This window comes from Physeter macrocephalus, chromosome 16, assembly GCF_002837175.3.
Source record: "Physeter macrocephalus isolate SW-GA chromosome 16, ASM283717v5, whole genome shotgun sequence".
Classification (NCBI taxonomy): Eukaryota; Metazoa; Chordata; class Mammalia; order Artiodactyla; family Physeteridae; genus Physeter; species Physeter macrocephalus.
This window is the reverse complement of record NC_041229.1, coordinates 9,931,483-9,943,483: the sequence shown is the minus strand read 5'-3', so window position 1 is coordinate 9,943,483 and position 12,001 is coordinate 9,931,483. Positions and strand designations below refer to the sequence as shown.

At 46.1% G+C, this 12,001-nt stretch overlaps 2 protein-coding genes across 2 annotated transcripts in view; both read right to left on the bottom strand.

Annotated features, from left to right (window-relative positions):
* Nucleotides 1-1,358: 1,358 nt before the first annotated feature.
* On the bottom strand, nucleotides 1,359-5,949 carry HSPA8 (heat shock protein family A (Hsp70) member 8). The gene is given in 10 exon segments (XM_055078763.1): nucleotides 1,359-1,785; nucleotides 2,094-2,326; nucleotides 2,685-2,883; nucleotides 3,132-3,334; nucleotides 3,555-3,657; nucleotides 3,660-3,896; nucleotides 3,988-4,083; nucleotides 4,418-4,623; nucleotides 4,919-5,128; nucleotides 5,844-5,949. Coding segments are annotated over 9 exon segments (1,680 nt in total). The 5' UTR covers nucleotides 5,124-5,128; nucleotides 5,844-5,949; the 3' UTR covers nucleotides 1,359-1,587.
* Nucleotides 5,950-10,571: 4,622 nt separating this feature from the next.
* The window catches only part of CLMP (CXADR like membrane protein), an 89,382-nt gene continuing 87,952 nt past the window's right edge, over nucleotides 10,572-12,001 (bottom strand). The window contains exon 7 of the mRNA XM_007128965.4: nucleotides 10,572-11,527. Coding sequence (XP_007129027.1) covers nucleotides 11,227-11,527 — 301 coding nt within the window. The 3' untranslated portion in view covers nucleotides 10,572-11,226. The remainder of the gene's footprint in view (nucleotides 11,528-12,001) is intronic.

Below are 12,001 nucleotides of genomic sequence, written 5' to 3'. Positions count from 1 at the left end.
TGTAAAGGAAATAATTTTATTTCAGTCTCACTGATGAAACTTACAACTTATGTAACTTGAAATTCAACAACTTCCAGTAATGGCTACCACTGGTAACCTTCCACTAGGCCTTATGCTAATTTTCACCATCACATTTGGTCTTCAATTTTCTTACCAAGATCCCATGGCTCATGAGACATGTTACTTCCTTGAAAGTGGTCTCAAAAAAAAACCACACATGGTTTGCTCCAGGTTCACAAACAATGCAGTAAAAACTAAAACCCAGGTCGGATTCCCAGTCACTTGAAAACAGGTGGAAAAAAAAAGTACATACACTATGCTTTCATTGGTAGCCCTTGGAGAAAACAAATTGGGTGCAGTGCTATAAATTCCTGGAGAGTTGTCAAACATTAACACCTAAGGCAGTGAAGTTAAGTCAATTTGATGTATTTTTAGAAGAAACTTCAGCTGTTTTACGAATAAAAGCCTTTAGCTATACCCACTAACCTGAACGAGGGAGGGTCAATGCTGGGTAGTTACTGGGGAAACTTATGAAGCTCAACTATCATCTGTATTTTGCTAGTTGGGTCATCCAAGAACAGCTACAGAAAGGTGGAGAGGGAGGAAGGCTAAAGCAGAAACTAAGATTGGGTCATTCTGCTGAGAACGAACTGTGACCCAAGACATCCCACCATACCAGCACTGAGATTCTTCTTAAGTGACCACCAGGTGGGCTGGTTGGCACAAGGCAGGCCTCATGAGCAAAGCTCGAGGTTGAAGCATGCCCATCTCACGCAAAGATGACTTTACCGGATTCACTTCAGGTACACCTTCTGGCCTGTCAAAACTCAAGCTAACATACCAATAGCCCAATGAACAAAGAACCAAGGAGAAGGCCTCTGCTCCTAAGCAAGCTTACCTAAAGACAGTCCAGCGTAATTAGGCTTGGTAAGCACAACTGCTCTGCCTGAAGCTGCCGAGTTAAGGGTGACTATGATTTAAGATGAGATCAGAATTAGACATTCAGTTTCTTTAAAGTCAGTTTCAAAGGGGGCAAGGGGCCTCACTATGCCAATCTTGCGGCCAGCTCCATTAACTCCCAGCCTTTAATACTCAGGTGAGACAACAGAAAAGCCTCTGCCCAGATTAAAGGATTTTGGATGGACAGTCCACCTGAAGTCACCTGTGTACACATGTTGTTACTTCTGACTTCCACTCTTTACACCTTAATTTAAAAGGTTCAGGCAGTTGCTTAGACTGAACAATCTGTCACTGACAACCCAGGTACTGTTGTAATACTTAGGCCAGAAAGAAGTTCAACCCCCAAAACCGAACACTACCTTACTGCCCTTTTAAACAGAGTCAAAACAATTTTATGGTGCCAATTTTAAATACAGTTTTATTTAAGACATTGCATTTTCCACTTACAATACAGTGCTTGTAAAGTGCAATGTTATTTCCTTTCCCTGTGCACACATTCCATGTTCAAGTATCAAGAATGCCCAGTTTACTACAGCAGCTCAACTTTAAAACTGCCGTATGGAATTTGCTACAAATTTGGGTCCTTCAATGTTGTGTGGAACAATGCTAACCCTACGCTAGGCTGGCTTAATCAACCTCTTCAATGGTGGGCCCAGAGGAGGCACCACCAGATGGAGGTGCTCCACCAGCAGGGAAGCCCCCGGGCACGCCGCCAGGCACACCCCCGGGCACGCCCCCTGCGCTCTGGTACAGCTTGGTAATGATGGGGTTGCAGACTTTTTCCAGCTCCTTCTGCTGATGTTCAAATTCTTCCTTCTCTGCAGTCTGAGAAGAAAAAAAACATTTTATTACAAGTTCTTCAAATAGAACACTCTTTAAGCCTGATGCAATCAATGGAACACACTAGACACACAACAGCACGTGAGGTTACATTTAAGATACTGGGTCACTCAGACATCCAAGGAAGGAAGCTGCCAACATCTGTAGTTCTGGTGGAAACCGCGAATGTCTTGAACCATTCATCATCGTGACCCTACACGTTTGTTAAAACCCACCCACCCACCTAAGCTTTTGCTAAAGCCCTACACACCCAACCCCACACCCTCAAATTTCTGGCAATAGAAATTACAAACCTGGTTCTTATCAAGCCAGTTGATTATTTCATTACACTTATCAAGAATCTTCTGTTTGTCCTCATCATTAATCTTGCCTTGGAGTTTCTCATCCTCAACAGTAGCTTTCATGTTGAAAGCATAGGATTCAAGAGAATTCTTCGAAGACACCTTATCCCGCTGCTTCTCATCTTCAGCTTTGTACTTCTCTGCTTCCTGAACCATGCGTTCAATATCTTCCTTGCTCAAACGGCCTGTAAAATTAACCAACCTTTTAGGCAAGACAATCACCTGCAGTTCTGCACCATCACCCTGCAACTCCATTTAGCAACTAAGTATGATCTCTTGGCTAAATGCCCTTGGAGTAGGAGTAGAAACACTTGGGAAATAAAACCATTATGAACCAAATTCTGCCTCTAAAAAAAAGCGGTAAGAGTGCCACAGGGTCCAGGGTGCCACGGAACAAGTCAGCATTTGCTTCTTCAAATCAGGTATGGGTAACAGAGATAAAGAAATTGGTTCCCTCTACGAAGGAGTCAATCTCAATACTGGCCTGGGTGCTAGAAGAGTGCGCGCTTATTAGCACGCTCACAAAATACTGCCCCAACTTACCCTTGTCATTAGTGATAGTAATCTTGTTCTCTTTTCCTGTGCTCTTATCCACAGCAGAGACATTGAGGATACCATTGGCATCAATATCAAAAGTTACTTCAATCTGAGGAACACCACGGGGGGCAGGAGGTATGCCTGTGAGTTCAAATTTGCCAAGCAGGTTGTTATCCTTGGTCATGGCACGCTCACCTTCATAAACCTTGGTATGAAATAAATTCAAAATTACAATAAAAACACACAAAAAAGAAAAATCAAATATCTGTGCTACTTCAGATTTGTATAAGCTTGATTAGGAAAGACCGATCGCTCAGACATCCAAGGAAGGAACTGGCCAACACAGGATTTCTGGTGGAAACTACGAATGGTTTTGGAATCAATCATCACAGCGGAACAAGTCTTCCCCAGTTTTATAGGACCTCAAGTAATCTAGGCCACAGAGAAACATACCTGAATGAGTACACCGGGCTGGTTGTCCGAGTAGGTTGTGAAGGTCTGCGTCTGCTTGGTGGGAATGGTGGTGTTGCGCTTGATAAGGACAGTCATGACTCCACCAGCAGTTTCAATTCCAAGGGAAAGAGGAGTGACATCCAACAGCAGCAAGTCTTGAACATTTTCAGATTTGTCTCCAGATAAAATGGCTGCCTGGACAGCTATGTGATTAAAAAGAAAACTAAATAAAAAACAGTACATCTCATTATGTAACTAACCATTTTCAATCACTCAGACATCCAAGGAAGTTTTGCCATCATTAGCTACAGCTTTCAGTGAAAACCACGAATGTTTAAAATCCACTCATCACAGCGAAATCAGTTAGCTAAGGCCTCCTGACAGGCTGCCTGTTAAACTGTTTAACTAGTATAGAAAGATTACCTGCACCATAAGCAACAGCCTCATCAGGGTTGATGCTCTTGTTCAGTTCTTTCCCGTTGAAGAAGTCCTGTAGAAGTTTCTGGATCTTGGGGATGCGGGACGCTCACAAGCGGTACGAAGGCGACGGACAGCCCTCTTGTTCTCACTGATGTCCTTCTTGTGCTTGCGCTTGAACTCTGCAATGAAATGGTTGACCATCCGGTTGTCGAAGTCTTCTCCACCTAAGTGGGTATCTCCAGCTGTAGATTTGACCTCAAAGATTCCATCCTCAATAGTGAGGATTGACACATCAAAAGTGCCACCACCTAAATCAAAGATCAGCACATTTCTTTCTGCTCCAACCTGCAATTAAAACACAAATTATTCTCTTATCTACTATTTGCGGTGACTCAAACCAATCTTGAGTGATGCATACATAAAACATGGTACTCACCTTTTTGTCTAAGCCATAGGCAATAGCAGCAGCAGTTGGCTCATTGATAATTCTAAGTACATTGAGCCCAGCAATAGTTCCAGCATCTTTGGTAGCCTGACGCTGAGAATCATTAAAGTAAGCGGGTACTGTGACAACAGCATTGGTAACAGTCTTCCCAAGGTAGGCTTCTGCTATTTCCTTCATCTTTGTCAGAATCATTAAAGTAAGCGGGTACTGTGGCAACAGCATTGGTAACAGTCTAGGAAAAAGAGATTAAAACTTAACCACTATATCATCTACTTGGACATGCAAAGATACATCCTCAAATAACGTTCTGGTTTTACCACCCATTTTGATAGCTTTATCCACTGCTCACTCTTACTCCGCATTATCAAGAAACCTGGTAATCCCCATCTATATCCTCCCTGCAGTACTGTGCACTACTCACCTTCCCAAGGTAGGCTTCTGCTATTTCCTTCATCTTTGTCAAAACCATGGATGACACCTCCTCTGGATAAAAACTTTTTGTCTCTCCCTTGTATTCTACTTGAACTTTAGGCCTGCCTGCATCATTCACCACCATGAAGGGCCAATGCTTCATATCAGACTGGACAACAGCATCATCAAATCTTCGTCCAATGAGGCGTTTGGCATCTGCATAAGGTTACCAATACAAACGTTACCTTGAATTTCATTACACTACATCCTTCCACTAAGAACTTGGCCTACCAATGCAAGACCAGATGCCTATGGATTCAAATTCTGAATGACCAAGATGCTGCAAACCTTAAGACTTAAAAGGATAATCACCTAAGTTCCCTACGGATAACTTTTCCTATTCTCGGGGCTTTCGTGGCCGCCTCACATTTAACAACCTTCTGAGACAGCTTCTCAGATTACATACTGCCGAAATCACTTAAATTCATACCATGAAGATTTACTAGCTTACCAAAAACCGTGTTGGTGGGATTCATTGCAACTTGGTTCTTTGCAGCATCACCGATCAATCGTTCGGTATCAGTAAAGGCGACATAGCTTGGGGTAGTTCGGTTCCCCTGATCGTTGGCAATTATTTCCACCTTTCCATGCTGGAAGACACCCACACAAGAATAGGTGGTGCCAAGATCAATGCCAACTGCAGGTCCCTTAGACATGGTTGCTGGGAGAGGAAAAAGAAAGCCCATGGTTTGAAATGCGGATCAAGCACTTAGAAAACGTTTAGCAAGGCAACGCTACCAGAGACACGACCACTCTGCAAATTATGCTTAGAACCTCGCCCCAGAAACTGCTCTCGTCGGAAATAACCACGCGGGAGGGTCAGAGCAGGCATGGCGTACTGCAGTTAAGGTTGCCGTCCGAACCGCAGAGCCCGCCGCAGACGGAAGCACGCACCTGCCAGGAGGGTCTGCGCCACACCTGAGCACGTGGTCCCCTGCCCTGGGCTGAACCTTAGCCCTCCCCCCCAACCCCCGCCTTGCTCAACACAGCAAGGCCTGCAAGGGTCCGAAACCCCCTCCCCCCACCTTGGGCGCGTGCCAATTATGACTTCCTCCTTTAAGAAGAATGGGACATGGAACAAGGAAACAGGGAACGGCAAGCTTTAAGGAGCCGGTTCCACGCCCCGCAAAAGGGCGCGGCCTCTTCCCCCTCCGGGTGGCCCGCCCTCCGCAGCCCACTCCTCCGTCCCGACTGCACCCCAAGGAAGCTGCCTCCCCTCAGAAACAAAGCTCCCCAGCCGAGCAAAGGAATCGCCGCAAGCACCCTGCCTGACACGCTCAGAAGGTCCCGGGCCGCTGCAAACCCATGCAGCCTGAGCCGGGTGGCCAGCTCCCGACGGGCCGCAAAAGCTTTGGAAGACAGACGCCTTAACTTACCTGGAGCGCAGGCCCGGGTCCACTGAAAGAGAAAAGAGCAAACTAAAGAGCTGCCGCCGCGTTCAACGAGACCGGTTTCCGTCCTCCGCCCCGTCTCTTATACCCTGCCTCAGAACCTTCCAGAAGGGGCCCGCCCCTGCCAGTGCCCATCACGGCTCTCTCGGCCAATGGGCGCGCAGCCACCTCCGCGAGCCCCAATGACGAACCCGGCTCTACCTTTCGGGCCTCCCCTCTCCCGCCCCAGCCCGCCCCGCCTAGCGATGACGCACTCACCGCAGCGTTCTGGAACTTTCATTCTCGCCCCCGCTGTCCGAAAGGCCCCGGGGAAAGGGAGGGTGGGGCCGACGGATCCCGCGCGCGGGAGTCCTCAGTCACCCCGGGCGCGGGGGAAGGGCTCGTCTGCTTCTGCGCATGCGCCCCAGAAAGCCCAGGCGGGAGGGACGACGGAGGGGGGAAGAGGGGCGGGCCAACTTGGAACCAACCAATGACAGCAGCGCGATCGGCGATCTGGCTCCTGCGGAACCCCGGAGCGAGAGCGCATGGCCTGCAGGGAGGGGTCCGGCGCCGGCAGCCCTGGAGAGAAGGCGGAAGTGGAGCGAGGACAAGATGGCCGCGAAGGTGGTTGCGCCCCTCCCCCACCATTCTCTTTCCCCTACTCCCACCCCGGCCTTGTAGATGGTCTTCTAGGCCCTCCGGGATTCCACACACCCACATAGCCAGCGTGGCTCTGTCCTAGGACTGACACCGAGCGACGGGGCCGAAGTTTCCGACCCCAGGGCGCTGCGAGGGTAACTTGCCCAGTGGCACCCAGATCTGGGGATGGAAGGAGCCGGCCGGCCGCCGCGGTGTCTCGCCTCTGCGCGGGATGCGACAGGTTAGCCGGGCAGTCCCCCGGGACCCTCTGTTCATCTGTTCATTTTGGTAGCGGGAGGCCGGCTGACCCCGACGCAGAGTGCGGAGGGGCCCGACTTCTCAACCTCCAGGGTCCGATGCTGTGTCTGGATCCTCAGCGAAATAGATGGCTAAACTCGCTTCTTGGAGCCCGGATGCCTCCGTCACCCCCCAGCGCCCACCGAGAATAGACTCGGCTTCTTGGCTCGGCCCCTTCTCCACCCGCCCGGGCCCCCGCACTTCGCAGTTATTTGTTTAAAAAAAAAAGAAAAGCTAGGGAGCTCTTTCCTTGTAAGTGAACCAGGCGTTAGGAACCTGGGTTCCGGTAGCCCTGTGTCCTTGATTGAGACTTCCTGAGTCTCTTTCAGTAATTCGAGGTAATATCTTTCCTGCCTTGACTTTCGGCATAAACTAAGCGAGAAACCAGGCAGAAACGCCTTGAGAGTATTACTGAACGAGTGGAGTGCACAAAACAGTGTACCTAGAATTTCAAATTGCGGCGCATGATGCGGTGTTTGGGGCCTTGTCATTCTAAGCCTTTCTCAGCACGTTGAATGCTTTCTAGTGAGCGCTTTCAAACAGGCTGGGCAGGTAGTATTCCTATTTAGTAGATGAGTGGGCACAAATAGGTGAAAAGATTTTTTTTAAGACTACCTAGCAGAACTTTCAGTGGAGTGGCTGGAATTAGAAAGGTCTCCAGACTTCGAGAAAGGCTGTTAGACGAGAGATACCTTGTCCTTGTCAAAGCCAGTAAAGCCTAGAGACAGATCCGAATATTGGATCAAAGGATGTCCTTTCTGTATTTGCCTTCTGGGGGAAAATGTGAGCTTGAGTCCTTGGAGGTATGTACCTAACTTCTCCCCACTTCCCAAGGAGTTCGTTTTATATGATGCTTTCACAGGGTACAAAGTGCTTTCATTTGTTATTTAATCATCAAAACGATTCTCAGAGAGAGAGATCATTCATTCCTGTGTTAGGAGAGAAATGAGGTTCAGAGATGTTATTTGTGGGAAGTTAAACATCTGGCTGAGCTGCAGTAGAACCTAGCTTTTGATTCCAGAATCTTTGGTCCTTTTTTATTAGTAATTTCCTTCCTGAAAACACGTGTAACTCGAACTGCAGAGAAAGATGTATACTTGCAGTTTTCTTTAGCATCTGCAGACTTCCTCTCCCCACCCAATTCATCGAGTACAATCTCTGAACCACACCCTACATTTTGCAGCTTTTTAAACTAACCTCTGAACTACCTACAAGATTTGAACCGGTGGAAAATAGAACGGGTGCCCAAATCCACGGGTTTGGGGTATCCCACCTAGTAGCAGTGATTACAGAAAGCTGAACAGATAACCTTCCCTTCTGGTCACTTTTAAAACGCGTTCTAGGATTTGAACTATCTTCTTATCGACTAGAATGAGTCAGAGTTTATGTATTATATATAAAGTTCAGATTCTGATAAATGTCCTGTCTCCACCTCTTTAAATGCACAGGGTTTCAAACTCACTCAGGATCTAAAGTTAAAGTTTGGGCGCCTGGGGCTCCAGTCTGAGGCCTAGGGTTTCTGACTAGGGAAGAGGGTCATGATTAACATTTTTTGAGTGCTTGTCACAGGCCAAGCACTGTTCTAAGTGCTTTGCATATATTACCTCATTTAATTCTGTGAAATTGTTTTCAGATTTCTTTAAATCTCATAGTGTTTACTTTTCAGATTTCTTTGAACCCCTAGTGTGTACTTTTTTACTGGCACTTCACCTTGATATAAAATACTTGCTTAGTAAATATTATTTGTTATTTTGATAAAGTCCTTAAGGTCAGAAACTCTTGTTATGAACTTTGTCGTCGCTTGGTTTGTCCAGGACTACTTAGTATCTCACCTTGTGAGAAAAAAGTGCTTGGTATATTTGTGACTGGAATCAATAAATAATAGATCATATTCAGTCTGAGTTCTTCTGTTCTTCAGTTGGCAGCAAGCTAATAAATAAATTTCCAATGCAGGTTATATGAGCTTCAGCCTCTCCTACAGTATCACCTTTACTTATTTATTTTTAAATTGCCGACACAGATGCACCTGTAATAAATACTTGGTTTTTGTGATCAAACACGGTCCCATTTACAAGGCAACTTAGAAGTTAAAATTGAAATATAAACAGCTTAACACCAGAAATGAAGCAGAATTATATATGTCTTTTTCGCAACGGCAGTTTTGAAATTGTTCTTACACAGTGTAACAACAAAGGCATCACTTCATTATTTTACAGTTCTAAGTTTAGTGTATGCATTTTATTGAAATGGTTATTTTCTAAACATCCACATCATTCCATCTGTATCTTCTTCCTACAAACACTTTTTCTTCTACCATCTATTTTATTCTTTTTTGTTTTATATTAAAGAATCAAATTTGTTTGACTTGCAAGGTTAATGGAATATGGTTTGAAACCAGTAGTGGGTCAAACTTTATCTTAAACCCAGAGCCTGTCATATCTGAACCCAAAAGCCTGACTGAAAGAGAAGCACACTATCACTACTAAGACTTAAGCACCTTATCTCTCAGAATCTTCAATTCCTAGAATTTCTCAGATTTCAGGTAATAATTTGTTTTGTGACATTTTTTGTAGATATCCAGTATGAATGGATTTCCAAAATAATATGGATATTCAACTGGTATTTTAGTCTTCTAATAACTAACCTGTTTAAATAATCTAAACCTTTTCACGCAAAGGGGACTGATTCCTGCTTGCAGAGGCATAGGCAGGAATCCTTAGTTTCAAAGGTAATAAATAATGATAAGAGCAAATTTCTAGTGATGGTAGAGCTGCAGCTGCCATAGCGTACGCATTTGGCTCAGGTACTCTAGGAATGAGAATTCTCAGAATTACAGAGCAGATGTGTTATGTTGCCTGGACACCACACTACCAGAAGAATAAGGAAGTGGAGTAAGGAGTTTATGTCTTACAATGAGGCAGTGTTAGTATAAGAAGCATTCCAAATGTGCTAGCCCTCTTAAACTAATGGCAGGCATTCTTTACATTACTTCCTCAATGTCTCTTATGTCCCAACTTTTTTTGGGGGGTGGGGGTGGGGGCCGGGGGCTGTGCTGCGTAAATCATTTCTGTCTGTGCTGTCCTGGTAAATCATTTCTGCTAATTCTTTCCAAGATGCCAACAGTATTTAACAGGCACTAACCCAGATCCCTCCTGCCACCCACTAGTTACCCTCACCATCTCTTCCCTAAATGTTAATTTCCTATCCTTCCAGCCCAGAGCTAGGCTTCCTGAGAGGCTAAACTGGGAAAATACTGAATTTCTCTCTGTCTCAACCTCTCAGGAGGGAATGGTATGATGTCCATGCAGTGCCATCAGGAAAGGTTGTCAATCCCTGAACTTTTTGATAATTTAAGGCCTAGAATCAACAAAAGTCCCAGGTTCACATCTTTCTCCGAAAATGAAAGAAATGGAGGAAGCTCCAAGTTTGGTGCAATGCTGAACTTCTGATGCCACTCCTTGACATATTAAGAGAAAGCTGATCTAATCTCCCTTTTTAGTCTAGTCAGTCTTGAAATCCTGATTTCATATGTTCACTGAAAGAAGAGACTGTTGTTGGATGATCTTCCAGCATTCTGAAAAGATCTCTTTTCTCTAGAAGACTTCTTTCTAAGGAGATTGTTAAATGACACCTAATGATTGTTTTCTTGCTCCAGAGATACCCAGCAGGGAAGTCCTTAGAGACGTCCAATTTGAGGGAAAATCCACAATTATTCCAGCATATATTTCTGATATTTGTCAGTGGCCCTCTGAACATCAAGATGGAAAGTTTTTCACAGTCCCTTGTTACACATTTTGGACTCCCTTTTTTTAGTTCAATATAAGTAGGAAGATTAGTAGTGAACAGAGTGGGAAAATCTCAATCATTCTCCATCTCCCACTATTTCTCAACTCCTCTTGAAATTAATATCCAAACTTTCTGGTAAATGAAGTCAGGTCAGGATGGAAGAGACATGTTTCCTTTTTTGGAGTTTTTCACGTCGCAGATAGGTGTGATATAAGGCTGTGGGTTCTGCTTGACTCTGAGTAATCATAGCAATCCAGTAGGTTTGCAGAAATGCATAGAAAATTTATGAACAACACCTCATTTCTTAACAGTGGTGAGTCAAAGTGTTGACACAAAACAGCCCAAGTGAGGAATTCTAAGTGTGTTCACTTCCCCTCTCCCCAGCCTTTCTCACCACAGGTCCTAGTTCCCAAAAGCACGGATTTGGCCACCCGCTCTGGTCTAAAGGCACAGTGAGATGCCTTTTTGGAGACGATCAGCTTACATCCTTTTCCTTGTTTGGTGTCATATGAGGAAAGTGTTCATTTGAATCTCTCCCCTGCAATGGTCACTGCTACTTAAATGATCTCTCATTTGGTCCGAGGCGGTTGTGTGGCTGGTGACTGGGCGTCAATGACGAGAAGAGTCCTGACTCCTGGGAAAGGATGGGAGTCAAGTCCGCTCGAACTCAGACAGTTTGGAAGGCTCTGCTCTGGCTGGGGATCGTGCCAGGAGTGCTTTCTGCTTTGGTCAGGGTAGCGTGGTGGACTTTCTTTGGTTCAGACCCTCTTGCCTCCGGCCCCACGGGACCGTAGGTGTGGGTAGCCAGCCCTGGCCGGGGCGCCGCTTCCGTGGACGGTGTCCGCTGGCTGCGGGAGCCGCTGTTTGCCGTGGAGCGCGTGGAGGAGGAGCCCGAGCGTGAGCTCCGAGAGCCCGAGGAGGAGGAGCTGGGTTTCACAAGGCGGGCTTTCGGGGCTTCGGCATCTTCTCTGAAGAAGAGAAACAGCAAAGATAGATTTTAGGACCACAGGACTGTGACAGCTTCCGCTGCGGCTGCTGCTTTCTGAGGTTGCCCGATCAACTCCTCAAGGTGGAAACCTTGAGCTACCACAGAGGGAAACAGGGTCTCCCCCTGCGTCCTGAGCGCTTCTGGCGGGCTTGGGCGAGTGTGCGGCCCTTTGGCCGCGAGGTCCACCCTATTACTCTGGGGGAATGGGCACTGCCTACTGGATGTCTAGACAGCAATCCCCTTGACTGGGAGTTTGTCTGCAGAAGCCCTTTCATGGCCCATAGGCTAGGCCCATTCTTTATTGCATGCCCTTTATAAGTGGAAGGCAATAAGAAGGAATGCAAAGTTTAGCTATTAAGTCCCTGTTGAGGATAGTTTCACAAGAAAGTCAAGGTAAACCAGTCCTCCTGCCCCTAGGCTGGAATTCCTTACCCACCAGAATAATCCTTTTAAC